This window comes from Pteropus vampyrus, unplaced genomic scaffold (assembly GCF_000151845.1).
Source record: "Pteropus vampyrus isolate Shadow unplaced genomic scaffold, Pvam_2.0 Scaffold436, whole genome shotgun sequence".
Taxonomy (NCBI): Eukaryota; Metazoa; Chordata; class Mammalia; order Chiroptera; family Pteropodidae; genus Pteropus; species Pteropus vampyrus.
This window is the reverse complement of record NW_011889217.1, coordinates 2,152,221-2,169,007: the sequence shown is the minus strand read 5'-3', so window position 1 is coordinate 2,169,007 and position 16,787 is coordinate 2,152,221. Positions and strand designations below refer to the sequence as shown.

Genomic DNA, 16,787 nt, shown 5'->3' with positions numbered 1-16,787 from the left:
CTAATTCAGTAATTCCCTGAGTTTCCATGTCCATACCCCATAACCTTTCCTTGGAGTTGCCCTTAACCCAAACTATGACATCATAATGTTTTTGTTGTTTTATATTTGGCCAAAATATTCTGGTTTAGATACAGATATTTACAGAAGGTTGGGAAGAAGGGGACCAGGCCAGAGACGGGCAGGTGTATGTACAAGGCTGAGCTGCAAAGGGCAACAACTTCCATGTAAGGTAGGGTTTTTGTGCACGTTGGTTTCCATCTCATATGACAGTGTCCAGTTTTGATGTGTGGAGAGATGGTGGCCACTGCCTACCCAGGTACCAGCAGCAGGAGATTGTCTGACTTGGAAAGAATTGGGGTTTACAGAAGTCCAGCAGATCCTTTCTGCTCTCCTAGGAGCCAGTAAGTTCGCATCTTTCCTTTTCCCTGGGAGCAGGGGAGTGGAGATAATTCAGATTCTTCTACGTCCCTCTCTTCCCCCATGATCCCCAAAATCACATCCTCCCTTTCCATGACCCCTTCCCCATGGCCTGCCATCACCTTCATCTCCACATCCCCCCGAAGCTCTAGCTGGAAGCATCCTAGCTCATCCAGGGCATCCTTGGTGGTAGAGGAGACATGGATCTTCAGGGCTGGGATAAGATGGAGGGATGGTGGAAAGAAGAATCAAAGAAAAGGCAACAGAACTGGTGATGTCTGAGAGAGCTTTACCCAACCACCACCCCTCAAAAGGCTCTCAGTCTTCCCAGTGCCCATGCTCTAGAACCTAAATATGTCCAAGGATGGGGCAGTCAGGAACTGTGGTCTCAGATTGAGAGATTTGGAGGAACTCTGAAAAGAAGAAAAGGGCAACACAGATTGAAACTGAAGCCAGGATTGAGGGCTAATGTCTCACCTTGACCGTTAGACTCCATTCGGGAAGCAGTGTTCACCGTGTCTCCAAAAAGACAATAGCGGGGCATCTTCAGGCCAACGACCCCAGCACAGACAGGCCCTATGAAAAGAAACAGGTTGCAAGAGCCTGGGAAAAGTGGATACTAAGGCTGGAGTAAGAGTTAGCCTTACCTGTGTGTACCCCTATACGTAGCCTCAGCTGGTCATGGGGTCGGTGGCGAATGCGGAAAGAGGAAACTGCATCCAGTAATGCTAGGGCCATACGAGCAATTTCCGGGGCGTGGCGTTGACCATTTCGGCCTGGGAGACCAGATACCACCATGTAGGCATCTCCTATCGTTTCTACCTAATTGAGGGGAAATTAAAAGGTCACTTCTATCTGCATCAGTTGGAATGGGGAAGAATAGAAGGAGACAAGCTAGATACCACTATGAGTTATCCCAAAAGCCTGGGAGGCCAGAATATTGACTAGAAAAAATGGGTGCCATGGTCCTGAGAATCTGGAGGGAAGGGGAAGTCAAGGGAATCTTTAAATCCTCCTGCCCCACCCAAGCGCCTGGTGTAGATTTGGTAAACGTCTGCTGAATGAATGGATACCCTGTCTGCAACAGGACAGAGACAAATAGGTTCTTCTGTCAGGAAATGAGAAAGAAGAAAACAGGGCTGACCTAAAGAGCACAGAGGCTAGTGAGGATGTCAAGCAGGCCTAGTGAAATGGGCCTCAGCCTAAACTGTCAAAGGTAAGAAAGCAGGCACTTGGCTTTGTTAATTGTACTGAAGCTGTACAAGAGAATGTCCGTGTTTTTAGGAATTAAACACTAAACTCTTTAGGGATAAAGAGGCACTATGTCTGAAACTTACTCTGAAATGGTTCGGAAAATAATTTATATAGATTTTTTTTTTTTTAATAAAGCAAATGAAGGAAAATATAAACAACTAGTGAATCTGGGTAAAGGTTTTATGGGAGGTCTTTGTTACAGTAATAACAGAAATGGTAGAATAAGTCCAAAGAGAAGGGACAGGAATGGATATTTATTATCTGCACAATGTTAGGCACTTTCCACAATAAATTTATTATCCCCATATTACAGATAAAACACCTAAGGCTCAGGTAGCCCGAGGCCACACAGTTAGCCACAAAGCCAATAGTCAAATCCAAATAATTTTTACTCCGAATCCCAATAAAGCCTACCCCATGCCAATTCAATAAATGACTTCAAGAAAAAGCTTTTACAATAGAGATTGTCCCTCACCCCAATAAACCATTCTGTATGATTCTTCCCATGTCTGGAGGGGATAGAGAGAAGAAAAAAAGATGGATAGGTTATATTTATACCCCCAGGCAAAATGTAGTATATAAGAGTTAAATCTTGTGATGGTTCCAATTAGGGAAGCCTAAGGAGTCACAAGAAATTAGATTGGAATGTATGGTCAGAGTGTCAGAGCCTCATTTGTCTACAAAGGGCATTCTAATACCAGGATGCTAGAGACCCAGGAGGGAAAATTGACCATGGAGCAGATAAGGTATGTGGGGTTCAGGGAGACTGGGTTTTAAAGGGGTCTTAGTAGGAGGGTAGCCCCAGCTCTCACCTTATAGACGTCAAAGTTGTCAATTATGGCATCAAAGCAGGTATACAGGTCATTAAGAAGTGTCACCACCTAATGGATGGGAAAGTTGAGGCCCTGAGACTTATGTCAAACTTTCTAAGATTTCTTAACCCAAGAGCAAGACATGGAAACTCTAGAACAATCGTTCCTCTTATCAACAATCCCCATGCCCCAGTGAAGCTCTCCCAGATCCCTATCCTGCCCCCTAATCTCACCCAGGGCTCTCACCTGCATGGGGGTGCTCTCTGCTGACAAAGCTGTGAAGCCAACGATGTCACTGAAGTAGATGGTAACACTGTCAAAGGCCTCGGCCTGTACAGTCTCTCCCCGTTTTAACTGCTCTGCCACTGAACTAGAAAGCAAGGGTGCAGTTTGAGCCAAACTCAGAAAGAGGATAGGAGGGGAGAGAGGAAAGGAATGTATGCTGGCGCAGGCTTAACACGAAAGCTAAGCCTGTGGAGGAGAAGGAAGGTGGCTGGGAACACATTATAGTCTAGCATAAGGTAAGGTGCACGAGTGCTCCCTGGAGGTGGGAGCTAAATGTCTCAAAGTGGAATTGTTCTACATACACGTCCTGGAGCAAAGGCAATGGTAGAGTAGTGACCTAAGAAGAAGGCAGCACAGCTCATTTGGAGACAGGATGAAAACAGTCTAGCCAAAAAGGTTCACTGTGGCCAGACATAACAAAGCAGGGTTCTAAGAGTTAGGAGGTGAGTTCTCAGAACACTGATGAGTCAGGATCCAACAGAGCAGAATATCAAAGGAAAATTCAGGAAGGGGGAAAAAAGTCTCACTGGGGTAGAATTTGGTAGAGTAGAGCCTCAGCCTTGCGTTTCTCCTCCAGATAGGCCTGTGTGCGTTCCTCCACCAGCTTCTCCAGGTTATTGGCATACTGCTCCATGCGCAACAGGAGGTTGTCCAGTATGCTGGTGCCACCTTCCCTAGGGGACAGGGGGAGAGGCCAGAATATGATACCTGCTCCAAGATTCTCAAGACTCCCAGGTCTTCCAACCCAACCCACCCTCTCTTGGCCCCAACCAGTCCCATCTCATCCACTCAGCCTGATGAGGCTCTATCCCCAGGAAGCCCCTGCCCCTCAGTGCCTTCTCACTTGTTAAAGCGGCGAATGAAGCCCTTAATCTGTCCAAAGTCTGGGCGTTCGGCTGCGTCCTGGGCCCAACATCGCTCCATCAGCAAAATTAACTCTTCATTCAGTTGGGTCCGGTCAATGCTGGGCCGGAAATATGGCCGCTGACCATTTCTGACCTTCTGGACAATCTCTGAGAGTGATAAAGGGTTTGGATGAAGGACAGGGCCCCCCAGGTAGAGAAGGCTGTGAGGAGTAGATTGATTCTTACCTTTGGGGCTGAGGTCCAGGCCCTCCAAGTAGAAAGGACCACTGCGAAGTGCTATCTCCTGTAAGATGATCCCAAAGCTATAGATATCCGCTTTCTGCATGCCTGTGGTTGGCAAGGGGTTCCCACTGAGCAGTTCTGGGGCAGTCCACAGCTTCTCTGAAAAAAAGGAATAGGCTGGACAAGTCCTCAAAAAGAGTATTCCCAAGCCCACCTGGGTTAATTCCCATAATGCTCGCCAATTACTATCACTCCATCTCCCTCTCCCACCCTCCCTAGGTGGAAATGATCAGGGCCGGGGAGTAATATAAAAGTGGGCTGTGAAGGAAGGCCTCACTGGCATAGAGGGCGTGACTGTCATCAGGTTCAGCAGTTGATCGGAAGCTGGCCAGGCCATAGTCTGTGATTTTGAGCACAAAACGACTATCCACCACACAGTTGGAGGACTTGAGACTCCCATGGGATGCAATAATGCTGTTATGGAGAAAGGCCATGCCCTGCGAGATACAGATCAAGTCATGGGACTGGATTGTTTCTGGTTTAGGATACCTCCTCTCCATGAGATGGGCATTAGCTAGTTGTCTAAAACAAGAAGCTAATTGTGGAAGGCACATCTTCTGAACAGTTTAGACCCAAGAATAGGAGAGTCACCCCTTCCTGGTACCATAAGCAGTTTATTGGCACCCAGGCACCAGGGATAGGAGAAATGCTTCAGAGGAGGGACAAAGGGAGCTCTCAGTTATTACCCTGGAAAAGGCAGTCAGTCTTCTGAGTAGTGAAGGTAACTTAACTATGAAGATGAACTCCAAGAATATGACACAAATGCATGGCCACTACTTAGGAAAACATAGCTTGAGACCAAAGTATCAAGTGTACCTAAATTCATCAAGGAAGACTAACCAGTTGTAAACTTTAACGTATAACCAGGTGTAGGCAAGCAAGGCAGGATAGAGGAGGAATGCGATCTATCAGAGGGTATGCTGAGCCAGAGAGAAAGTGCAGAAAATAGTAAATTAGAAAACTGAACTTCTGGCCCCAGGGGCCAGAGAGGAGGGAACCTTTGCCTATGAGGGGTGAGTGGTGCTTCCTATTATGAAAACCCCGAGACCCACCCAAGTTAGTTCAGACGGAGCAGAAAAGGATACAGTGTTGTGTGCTAACCAAAACACATCTGTGTGTTTAGCTCTGGACCTAAACAATTTATAACGCTAGTCTCTGTGAACTCTTCCTTCTTATTCCTTTTGATATCAACAAAAACTTTGGGAATCAAGTTTTTGCAAGTCTGTGAATACAGAAATGATTAGGCTTCCAGCTTTGTTCTAAATCACTTTTCCACCAAATCACTATTCTAAGAGTCATGTTTTCTTATATTTATCATCACACCTCTGGTTGGGCACCACATCAACTGTACTCAATATTTTATCTGTCATTTGATGGAAAACTTTAACAAAAAAACATTTTTAAAATAATCTCCTGATAATTAAGCAGACAAACCAAAGCCAGCTTCAGACAGGATATGGGTGATCTTGTCTAAGACTAGGCTAGCTCACTGGCTATGGGACTTGCTTCTAAACATCTGTGTGCCCCGTGCAAGATTCAAATGTATACCTCCACAGATCCATGGACCTCTGGGTCACCTGAAAATAGATGAAACCTCGTATATCAGAAGATATCAAAGGTTTAGTATAATTTTCCTTGGTTTCTCTTTGTTTTACTAGTAAGTGTTATTTTTTAAATTTGTTTTCTAAACAAAAGAGCAGATATGCTAAATACTGGTCAGAAAGTAAATGATGAGAAAAAAATAGGAGATAAATATGTTTGGAGACAGTCATCTTTTCCCTGCATGAAAGCCAAAAATATTTTAATATAAGCTTTTGGAGCGAGAGAGAAAGAGAGAGAGAATATGTAAAGAGAGAATATGTAAAGAGACGTGAGATATCTAGGGCAGGAAGACAAAAATTCTCTACAAGTAAAGGACTCTTTGTGGCAGATAAAACTCATTTCCTCCAATTAAAAACCCCAGACTTTTTGTTTACCCTTTATTACTCAACCATAGGAATAAGGGGAAATAGAATGGGACTTTTAGAGGACTAGAAAGGGAAATTATAAGCAAAGAGAGAAAAATGGAGGCATTTTAAAGCAGATGAACTCTTAAGGAGAAGCAGAGAAAACTCACCTTAACAAGGTCATTAATGAGTGAATAACGAAACATCCAGTCCAAGTTGATGCTGTCATTTTCCAGAATATCCTGGCAAGTGACATGGAATAGATTATGTGATTATCCTAGATCCACTAGCTTGCACCTGCATAGAGTTGATATAACTTTGGGCCTATCCCCCCCTCCCGCCCCCGTCCCCTATAATCTCCACCTATCCATCACCTGTAAACTCCCTCGAGGACAATACTCAGTGACGATGCAAATGTTGGGAGGGTCTATGCAAGCACCAATGAAGCGAGTGAGATGGTTGAACTGAACATCTCTCATCTAGGAAAGAAAGCAAGGGGCGGGGGCGGAGGTGGGGAGAAGAGAATTGAAAAAGCTAAAAATTAGATACAGAAATCTACCATTACATGAGACCTTTCTCTTAATTGTACCTACAATTTAAAGCCACTTGTAAATTAACCCCTTGCCCTCCTAGCCAATTTTACTATTCCACAGTCTTCCCCTTTACTCTTCCCTTACCCTATTTTTCCCTCACCCTCAATGCAAATGCCAGCCATTACGTACATGTTTGAGTTCAAACAGAACCTGCCGGGTCAGCTCAATGCGCTTCTTATTGACATGTTTGATTGCAACAACATTTCCCTGATGGTGGGAGTAAAAAGGGAAAAGGAAAAATTAATATCAGAAGGATTTTCTGGGTGCTAGGAATCCTGGAGAACCATGGGAGCATCCAAGAGCTCAGCTGGACATAGAGAGGAGGGTTATGAGGGGCAGAGTTTCACGGGAAGAGGTGACAGATGGGGATGAGACAGGATGAAATGGTGGGGACCAGAACAAGCGGATGACTGTTCACCTTGAAGTGACCGGTGTTGGCAAAGATCTGGTATTTCCCATGGGCTGTCATGAGCGAGCCGTAACTGGATCCCCGCTGGGGCCAAGGGCAACATGGAGGCGGAAGGATGAAAGGAACATTAGATGATGGTGGTGGTGCAGGGGCTATCATTACAGGCCAATGTGCTGGGAAAGGTCCAGGGTAGGAAAGGACAGGAACTCAGAGGGAAGCAGAGGGACAGCTGAGACAAGGGCTCACCAGTGACAGTGTGAGGCGACTGCCTGCACCTTTATGATATCGCTCTGAATTGCCAAATTGCAGCTCTTCCCAGCGAATGCGCCACAACATGCTAGCCAGCTCCTTCTCCAGCATCAGTTTTCTGTAAGGACTGCACACCTCAGTTGACTGGCAAGCCCAATCCTACCACCCCATAAGCCCACAGTGGGGTTGCAGGGCCTTCCCTGCAGCTCTTGAGCTGCAACTGTTATACACAAGAGACAGGACTGAGAGAAAAGGTTGCATTACAGGCCCTGTGCTCATTTAACAACACAGAAGTTGAAGGTCAAAGTTATTTCTTAAAGTGGTAGCATCCATGGAAAATTGACCTTTGCCCTTGTTAAGACTCCACTCAGAATCACTAGTTAGTATACCCAGTATCGAACCAAAAGTGGGAAAACAACATCAAGGCTAAAAGACAACGAATGAGAAAGGCTGGAGAGGAGGATGTTAAGTTAAAGCGACAACCACCCAATTAAGAGCCCTGCTACCCCCACCCTGTGTTAACAGGGACCACCTGGCCTCAGCCAGAAGGCCGTGCGGCAATGCGCAGGGTTAGTGGGAAGCCCGGCACTCACCGGAAAATGAGAAAGCTGGAAACACCAAACATGATGAAGGTGATTCCTGTGCCCAGTGCCACAATTGCCAGAGTTGAAAGTGGAGCTGAAGGGGAGAGGGGGACCCTGAGAAAGACTGTGTGGAGTTGTAAGAATGGGGAAGGGGATGATGCTCAGGGCGCAGGGAGTAGGGAGATTTCTCGAAGAGAAGAAGGAGGGCAGTATAGAAGTAGAGGAAAAAAGAGAGCTAAGATGGGGAATGAGTGAGGGGCAGTAGAAGAATGCAAAGAAAAGGGAGAAAAGATTGCTCCCAGTCCCTGCACACACCCACTTTTATCACAGGACGGGTCGTCCAAGTCAAAGGCACAGGGGGGATTATCCAAGGGGGGCACCCCCTTCACCCAGGGGATAGGCCGTCCTGTCCACCAAATCTGCTTCTCGGCTCCTGAGTAGTGGGCTGCAGGCTGTGAGGAAGGAGAGAACTGGGCCCACCAGGAGAGAACTGGGTTCCCACCAGCCTCCTCCCTCAGACCCCGTTATTTAGCTACTTTTCTCCCCAACCTCTCTCCCACTCACCCACCCACCCAGGATGCCACTCCAGCAGAGAAAATAAGTCCCTGCCTCTAGTACCTTTGATTCTGCCCCCGCTGAACCCTTGAAAGCTGAACCTGTAAAGCCCATACACTCCTCCCTGCCTCCTCCCCCATCACCTGAAAGTCCCCAGAATCCAGGTCTCCCATGGCCCACAGGACAAAATCGGTCTCCCGGTCATTGTTCTTGTCCATAACAACCAATCCAGTTACACCTAAGATAACAACGAAAAAAAAAAAGTAGCCCTTCCTTTGAGATCTACCCTACGCCCCTAGTCTATCCCCTAGTCCTTCCAATTACCTCGGAGTCCATCCCTGCACCTGCTCTTAGTATGTTTCCACTTCTTCCATGTTCTCTGACCCCTACTAACTCTGCCCCCTGCCCCGGTATCTGTACCTTCTTCTGCCCACTCCACTCTCGAGCCTGATAGCAGCCCTCTGGCCTTCATCTGACCCTCGTTATTACCGTGGTATCTTCGTCCCTGCATCTTTTCCACAATTCGAAGTCCATCTTCCCGGGTGCCTCCTTCCTGTATCGTCTCGTTCAAGACTTCAGCATATAGCAGGATACCATCATAGAAACAGCCAGCGATGAGGTTCATCTGGGGGCAGTAACTTCAGCAGTGCTCTCCAAAGGTCCTGCCAAGCCCCCTTCCCCAGCCCCCTTGCCCATCGCTGGGGTCTCCTTCTACCTGTTCTCTCTTCTGGTTTGCTTTCTTCCCTCCTCTCATTCCTAAGGTGCCATCCCTACCTCACTAGACACTAGGGCAGAAGGAAAAATCCTGGATGGAAGTAGACAACCCCCAAAGTAGGGCTGGCTCCACAGCCACGGCTTGATGCTGAGTTAGGGAGATGAGCCTTTCCTCAAAGCCCAGCCTGATTCTCAGAAGAAAGAGATCTACTTACCAGGGAGGGGGCCAGCTCCACACCAAAATCTTCCCGGGCTCTTATCAGCAAACGATTCTGGAATTCCTGATACTCAGGATTTGGGGGTTCACGATATGTGATGACCAAAACTGTCTGTACCAAGAGCACATGAGGAAGAGTGAACGGGATTCAAGATGGGCATTAAGGGAAGAAAGGAAGCAAGACAGGGAAACCTGGTGAAATACACAGGATATAAAATATACATGAGTGAGTCTGAAGGCTGAGGTACTAAACTCTGTGTGTGTGCCTATGTGAGGGGCAATGGGGTACGTGTGGTGTAAGTTTAATACATCTGGGGAGAAGGAGTGGCACACCTCCATGAAAGGTAGATAGGATGGTTCTCGGAAGGTAGAGCCTGGGAAATGGAGAAAGTGAACTCCATCCCCCAAACCCTGCCCCTCATGTTCCTGAAGTCCCTACCTCCACCTAGGCCTTCATCAAGGCTGCCATAGCACTCACAGCTCCTCTGTCCCATCCTTTCTGGGTACCTATTCACTATTAAGGGCACCATTCACTGATCAACAGCTTCTCTCTGAGGTGTTAATTACTGTTAATGTTATCAGTAAAATGTTTACATTTCCATTTGGGACTTGAACACAGTGACTCCACTCAGTGAATCAAAGAGATTTCAGGTCCTATGACAACTGGGGGAACCACTCTGAGACAGTGATTCCATCTGTGAAAAGCCATGAACCCATTCATAACCTGTGTGAAATACCTACCATAAGCAGCACTGTCTGTATACTGGCATGGTCCTACACATCACTAAGTAATAGACATGTGTCACAGAAAAAAACACAGTCACACGCCCACACACATTTCACAGATAAGCCAATGACACATTTGGTCTCAGCCACGCACACATCTCACTGGCCATAAGTCTCACTGAGGTGTCTGCCTGGCTCCCACTGGCCTGACACATTTCCCCTTAACTGATGGACATACTAGCCTCCACTTCCACCTCCACCCCAGGCCTGCACAATTACTAAGGCCAGCCTCTACCTTGGATAGGAAACTGGCACCACAACTTCAGAGAAAGACTTCAGATCGATATGTTTTGTGAAATGAGACTTTGTGAAGTGATGGATTAAAATCCCGTCATTTCTACAAGTTTGTTCATTCCTGTCACAGAAAGTTTATGTAGAGACACTAAGTATACCACATATGCTCTAATATATATCAATTCATTCCAGCTAGGAAATAATGAAGTCAATTTCTAATGTATATTGATTGTATTAGACTTTTCATTGTTTGCTGTATGATATAATTATTCTTACGGGAGCGTTTGGATGCTTGATTACACACTTCTAGTACTCTACTGCTCTCAGGCAAAATTAAAAAGGAGAGCAGGACTGAGGATGGGGTTGGAGGAGTTCATTCAGTTAACACCTGCTCCAAGAATAAAAGAAAAATAGAAGGGTAGGATATTGTTGACAAACAATGTAAAAAGTCAGTAAAAAAGCTGGAAAAGATCAGGTTTAACACAATTTATGTTTTAATACAAAGGCTGATGGTAGGTTTTTAATGCTTTTTAAACACTTAGTAATTCTCTGGGTTTGTCTGTTAGACTAGCAGTTCTCAAACTGCTTGGTCTCATGACCCCTTTACACTACTAAAAGTTATTGAGGACCCCAAAGAGCTTTTGTTTATTTGGATTATATCTATCATATTTACCACATTATAAATTAAAACTGACAAGTTTTTAAAGCACAAGCACGCCCTCCATAGCTGCCAGAGTGATGACATCATCACATGTCACGTAGCCTCTGGAAAACTCCACTGTACAATCATGGAAGAATGAGAGTGACAGAGGCAAATAACACCTCAGTATAATTTTTAAAATAGTTTTGACTTTGTGGTCCCCTAAAAGGATTTCAGGGGCCCCCAGGATTCCAAGACCACACTTTTAAAAATCCTACGCTAGACTCTGTTTTGCTGTGGTTACTGACTACTAAAAAGAAAAAGAACCTCCAGAGAGTTTCTGTGCTTGCTCGAGAACTAAAGACAGGACAAAAAAGGTAAGTAATTGTGTCCCATTTCACAGTGGACCCCAGGTGAAAAAAAAAAAAAAAAGCAAAGGCTGCCCAAAATGGGCTCACAGTAGGTGCCAACGCCTGCCTCTGCCTGTGGGCCCACCCACACTGAGATCTGCTCTGCAGTAACAGGAGGCACTGTCAACTGTGGCATAAAAAGACAATTCCAAAGAATTGTCTCCAGAAAAGGTTCAGTCTTACATGCAGCCCTTAGTTAAGTGCTTATTTCCATCTGGCTATCGGTGTCCCCCTTCCGTAACCCATCTCATGCTAGGTTGTGACCTCCACCTGGGTTTCTGACCCTGTAGCCCTCAAATGCTCAGCCTGGGCCTCTGGATCCTTAGAGCCAAGTCATTTGCTTATTTAGTTCCACTACATCTGCTTATTCCCCGTATCCTAGTTGATCATCTTGGTTTATAGTACCTGCCAGCTCTACTCCTGTCAAGACGAATTCCTAGCCCTCTTCCCTCTCCAATATACACCTTAATTCAATTCAATGAATTTGTGGTTGGCACATGGAATACAGAGATGAGCATGACTCCTGCTCTCGAGCAGCTAGCTACCCAAAATGAGCTGGGACCTTTTCCTTGAGCACGACACCCTCCTGGTAAAGCTTCTGGCATATGTATTAAGGACTCCTCACCTCTACTGCCACCTTTTCCAGACTGGCCTGGTCTGGGACCCCAGTGGGCCAGGTATTTCTGGGGTAGGGTATTCACTCTGCTCTTACATCCTTGGCTGGAACTGACCACCCAACTTCCCTCACCTTTGCCCTGCTTCAGCACTGGGAAAGGATGAGCACAGCATTGCCAGAGAATCCCTCATCACCCCCTCACCCCATCCTGCCCCAAAGCCTTGGCTTTCTCAGCATATTCTTGACTGCCTGTTTCCCCTTCTGTCATATTGTAGCAAATTCTCCCTTTCTTTTTCTGTCCAAATAATGCCTACAGTAAGTAGGAGAACTGAGAGTTAATTTATGTAACTGAATGTTAGCTAACTAGAACCCTCCGCTCCCTACCCTAAGTGGTGGGGCTCCACTGGCTGGTAGGAATTCTCACACAAGAAAGAGAGATGTTCCTTCCACAAAAAGAATACAGCTCAGAAGGCTATGGAGTCCTCCCATCTGGAAGGGTCATAGAGAACTTCCCCGACCGTACTAGCTAAGGTGCAATTCCCTCAGTATTCTCTTCTCATACCACTCTACCCTTTTTTTTTTTTAAGTCACACATCACAATTTGTTCCGTTTGTATTTATTTGCTTATTTGTTTCATGTCTGTCCTACTAAATGTAAGCTCCAAAAAGGCAGGGCCTACATCTGTTATGGTCGCCACCGTATACCACTGGTACCTAGCACAGTGACTGGTACATAATATGTGCTCAATAAACACTAATAGACTGAGTCTGTCTTCAAATCAATCAAACACTGACTGAATAACGTGTAAGTTCTATAGGAGACGGAATTAAGCACAAGGGGAAACTCAGTCCATTTTGGGAATTCAGTTTCCTAGAAGGGAAAGTAACTGGTCTGAGTCTTGAAGAATACATAAGCATTATCCAGACGGATAAAGGTGAGATGGTTGTTTTAGGCACAAGCTAGAGCGTAACAAAACCTGTCTGCCAATATCCATGTTCAGGTGTAACAGTCACAGATTCATACTCTGGCATGCAACAGATAATGCCATTCACAGTCAGACACATACTGGTCAATCACAATCACATATATAATCACAGCCACATAAAACCTTACTCACCCAAGTCCAGCCCTTGTACACAACTACTTAGAGTCAAAGAGTCTCAGATATGAAAGGATCCGAAGGTTATTTCATACACTATCTCAAATCCTTTTTGGGAAAAGGAGACATATGGATAAATAAGAAATACTCATGTATATAAGTTAGTGAAAAATTCATGGGAGGATCAGGGAACAATTCACGGGTATGATTTTGAGCAGCAGAGATTCGGAGCGAGGGAAGGAAGAGTATTCCAGACAAAGGATCAAAGAGCACAAAGGTGAGGTGGGGTGCAGGGAGGCCTGGGGTCAGGGGCTGGAGTATTCAGGCATGAAGGGCACATGAAAAAGTGGGTTGAGAACAGATTGTAGAAGGTCTTAAATGCCATGTTAAGGAGTCAGGACTTTTATTCTGTAGGAAATAACTCACTGACAGTTTTGAGCAGAGCAGTGAAATGAACAGAGTCATCTATTTTCCCTACAAATTGTTTCTCAAATACATTTCCTTCCATTCCTGCTATCATCACCTGAAATGCAAGCCCATTTCACCTCACTCCATTGTAGGTGGAATCACTGCCTCTAGCCGCCGCCTCTTCCAATCCAACCTGAATTGTCATCGTGTTTCTCTTCACAAAAAAATCTAAAGGATTCCACATTCAAGTCCAAGTGCCTTACTCTTAGATTCAGAGCTCTCCACAATCTAATTATACTTTGCAACATTATTTCCTATATCTGCTTCAGGTGAATCCTTCTTTCTTGTTAGGTCAGTACCTTCTTGGTCCCTCAAACATGCTCATTCTTATCTTCTCTTTGCTCAAACTGCGTGAATCCTCTCTCTCACACTCTGACTAGGAATATGATATCTATCTTTCAAGTCACAGTAGAGTCTTACTTCCTTTATAGAAGCCTTCCCTAATCTCAGCCACAATGACTCTCCTTCCTCTGAAACACTAAAGTTCTTAGTGTCTGTTCCAGGACACATAATCATATCCTTTCTCGCACTTGTATCTAATTGTACCACGTTATGCCTCGCCTTTCCAGAAAGGATGGAAGCTCTCTCATGGGCTGGGACCAGATCTTTTCCTGAACTTTTCTCCCCAACAGTATAGGCTACTACTGGCGCTTAGGAAAGTGAGTGTTCTGAGATCTTGGGAGGTAGCCTTGCTTGGCAGACACACTGAGAAAGTCACAAATGTGGGGAAGTAAGGAAAAATGATATAAGACTCGAAAAGCCTCTGTTCATTTCACTCCTGAAGTTCACAATTCCTGTCCTGTTCTCAGGGTTTCTGCGGGGTCTTGTGAGAGACAGAGAATCTCCAAAGATGCTCCTCTTCCCACATCCCCTTCCATATGGGCTCAAATGATACCTGAAAGGCCTCTCTGAGGGCCTGGGCCTGTTCCCAAGTGCGATTGTCCTGCCAGGGCCGGCCTGTAGAGCGTGTGGGGCCTGCATGGAGACTCTCCCCAAAGACATCCAGGTAAAAGAAGACATAATCTCCATTGGTCAGGTTCTCCCTCTGGGCCTGCAGCAGGATTTCATGCAGCATCTCCAGAGGGCCACAGATATACACAACTGGGAACAGGTATACAACAGAGGGGCACCCTGAGAACATATCCAGGTCCCCACACAGCCCCCTCTCTAAACCATCTGCATTTCCCTCTTTAGCAAGAAAGAGAGTGACTTAACCTATCCACCACCCAACAGATGCTCCCCGTCCCTCCTCCCTTGGAGTCTATGTCATAAGTACCCTGGGGCCATATGGACCATCTGGCAGAGGTCAGAGCCTGACCAGACCCCAGAGGAAGGGAGCTATCAGCCTGAAGGCCCTCCTTTTCCCAGAGCCCTGCCTGCTGCTCCCCTCCTCACTCTCCCATTCTGCTCTGCCTTTCTCTATGCTCAAAAGCACTGGCTGCTCAGAATTTCTCTCAGTGTCAGCTATATCTGTCTTTCCCAATCCAATCTGCTGAACCCCAAAACCCATGTATACAGTCATCACTATTTTAGTAATTTATTATATATAGACCCACACTATAAGAGGTTTTGGTGCCCCAGTCTGAGAAGTCTCTTTTCACAGATAGTTATTCATTTTGGAGTGGCCATCAACCACACTCACCATTCTAGGGCACTCGCATGGCCCCTCAAATTCAACCTTCCAATCCTACATCCTCCCTTGACACAAGCTTCACCCCTCATGCTATCTCATTCCTTGTTTACACCTGCCTATGCCGTCCGCAAGCTCCCCTATCATAATGCCTTAGCCCTCTCACAGGTGATCTGTCCACATGTGCTGCTTGAGCCCAACCACCACGTACACTCTTGAATGCCTGCCTCCATCTAGTTTCCCAGCACTGAAGTCCAGGGATACAGCGACCCTCCTCCCGACCCTAAAATAGCCCAGGCCACACTCACTGCGCCCGTTGGACCGGATGAAGTGGGTGGCCTGCTCAGGGCCCCCTGGCTCACGGGCATACACCTGGTGCTGCACACTGAGGTTGCTGTCCTGCAGGGCCTCAAAGACGCCCTCGATGGTGAAGTAGTGAGGCCGGTCATCTGTGCGGGCATCCAGATACAGCAAGGCAGCACGGGCAGTCCAATTGAAGTGCCCGTGTAATGTCACTACAAACTCACCCAGCTTGGGAGCAGAGGGACCAGTGCGCACCAGGGTTCGATAATGCTCATTCTTAGCAGCAAAACCAGAGGCCACAGCACCCGCAGTCAGCAGGGGAAGGCGCCAATGAGAGGCGAAGCGGGCCACAGAGGCAGCGGGGTACACACAACCAGGGCCCAACAGAAGGTCAGGGTCATGGTACAGCTTGAGGTCCACAGCGCGCAGCGGTGCCAGGTACTCAGAGCAGGCGCCATCTAGTTCAGAGCTGACAAACCGCAGGTCCACGGGCAGTGCCCGGCCCAGTGCCTCCACAGCTAGTGCCACAGCAGGACCTACCCGTGGCCAGGCCCAGGCATAGCTCAGGTTGTGTTCTGGCAGCACTACCGCCAGCGTCAGGTTCCGAGCCAAGGGAGGACGCACCCCACCTGCCAGGGCTGCCACCACCAGCAGGAGTGATGGCAGTGCCATGGGGAGAAAGCAGCAGCCCCACCGCCCCCAGAACCTGGGGCCACTGTGGCCTACTGGGGAGGCACAGGCACCACCCAGCCTGGAACCTGGGGAAATCAGGAAGATTTAGTGAGGATAAGCTAGGTAGGCTGAGATACAAAAGTGGTGGGGCGGGACAGGAGGAAGAGATGGGAGGAAGACCAGGGGATGGGTAAGGAGTGGGTCGGCCTGCCTAGGGTAAGGACCGAGGACTAAGAGCAGGGTGGCAGGAGGAGGGAGGGACCAAGGGGGCCTGCGACTGGGATGGGAACAGTGAGGTGAAGTAGGCTGATGAATCTAAAGCTGAGAAGGCAAAGGGGATCCGAGGCTGGGATGGGGTGGGGGTTGGGGGGAGGCTGATACAAAGAAAAGGCCTGGGGGACTTCAGAGCTGAAGGGGCTAGGAGGGCAGAGAGCGGCGAAAAGGAGGACCAAAGGGTAAGGCGGGAGGGGGCCCGCACCGCGGTAGGACTGGGACCATGGGCTGGCGGGGAGCGAAGCGAGGCCTGGGCCGGAGGGGAGGGAAGGGCAGGGGTAAATCTCCCTGTGAAGGCTTCTCCTGAAGCTCCTGCTTGGACTAACGGGCCCAGGGCGCTGGTCCCATCCGGAGCTGCGGCGGCCCCGCCCGTGTCCTAGCTCCTCTCCGCTCCGCTCCTCCAGGGCCCCGGCGGCCGGCGCTGCCCGGCGCTTCCTCATAATGCCATTCACAGTCAGACACATACTGGTCAA

The 16,787-nt window shown here is 47.4% G+C and overlaps 1 protein-coding gene across 7 annotated transcripts; it reads right to left on the bottom strand.

Moving 5' to 3' along the window:
- Positions 1-83: 83 nt before the first annotated feature.
- Positions 84-16,746, bottom strand: NPR2 (natriuretic peptide receptor 2). 7 transcript variants are annotated; one of them, XM_023524001.1, is made up of 22 exons: positions 15,375-16,746; positions 14,332-14,537; positions 9,182-9,295; positions 8,742-8,877; positions 8,396-8,490; positions 8,017-8,167; positions 7,707-7,791; positions 7,111-7,240; positions 6,874-6,948; positions 6,585-6,662; positions 6,237-6,341; positions 6,033-6,104; positions 4,194-4,353; positions 3,860-4,015; positions 3,613-3,781; positions 3,296-3,442; positions 2,730-2,853; positions 2,484-2,552; positions 1,065-1,239; positions 895-993; positions 540-631; positions 84-425 (listed from the first exon to the last, which is right to left on the bottom strand). In XM_023524001.1, exons 1-22 carry the CDS (start codon positions 16,039-16,041, stop codon positions 360-362), a joined length of 3,171 nt encoding a protein of 1,056 aa, XP_023379769.1. In that variant the 5' UTR covers positions 16,042-16,746; the 3' UTR covers positions 84-359. The 7 variants fall into 7 exon arrangements, with proteins under 7 accessions (XP_023379769.1, XP_011379816.1, XP_023379771.1 ...); XM_011381514.2 differs by having other exon boundaries at positions 7,111-7,231; positions 8,017-8,149; positions 15,375-16,294; XM_023524003.1 differs by having other exon boundaries at positions 8,017-8,149; positions 15,375-16,041.
- Positions 16,747-16,787: the final 41 nt, after the last annotated feature.

Bases quoted from the DNA above. Each gene is read 5' to 3' on its own strand.
- NPR2 (XM_023524001.1), bottom strand. From the start codon at position 16,041: ATGGCACTGCCATCACTCCTGCTGGTGGTGGCAGCCCTGGCAGGTGGG. The intron at 6,342-6,584 runs GTACGTAATGGC...TTTCTTTCCTAG, and splicing joins TTCTGTTTGAACTCAAACAT to ATGAGAGATGTTCAGTTCAA. The intron at 2,854-3,295 runs GTGAGACTTTTT...CTTGCTTTCTAG, and splicing joins CTCTACCAAATTCTACCCCA to TTCAGTGGCAGAGCAGTTAA.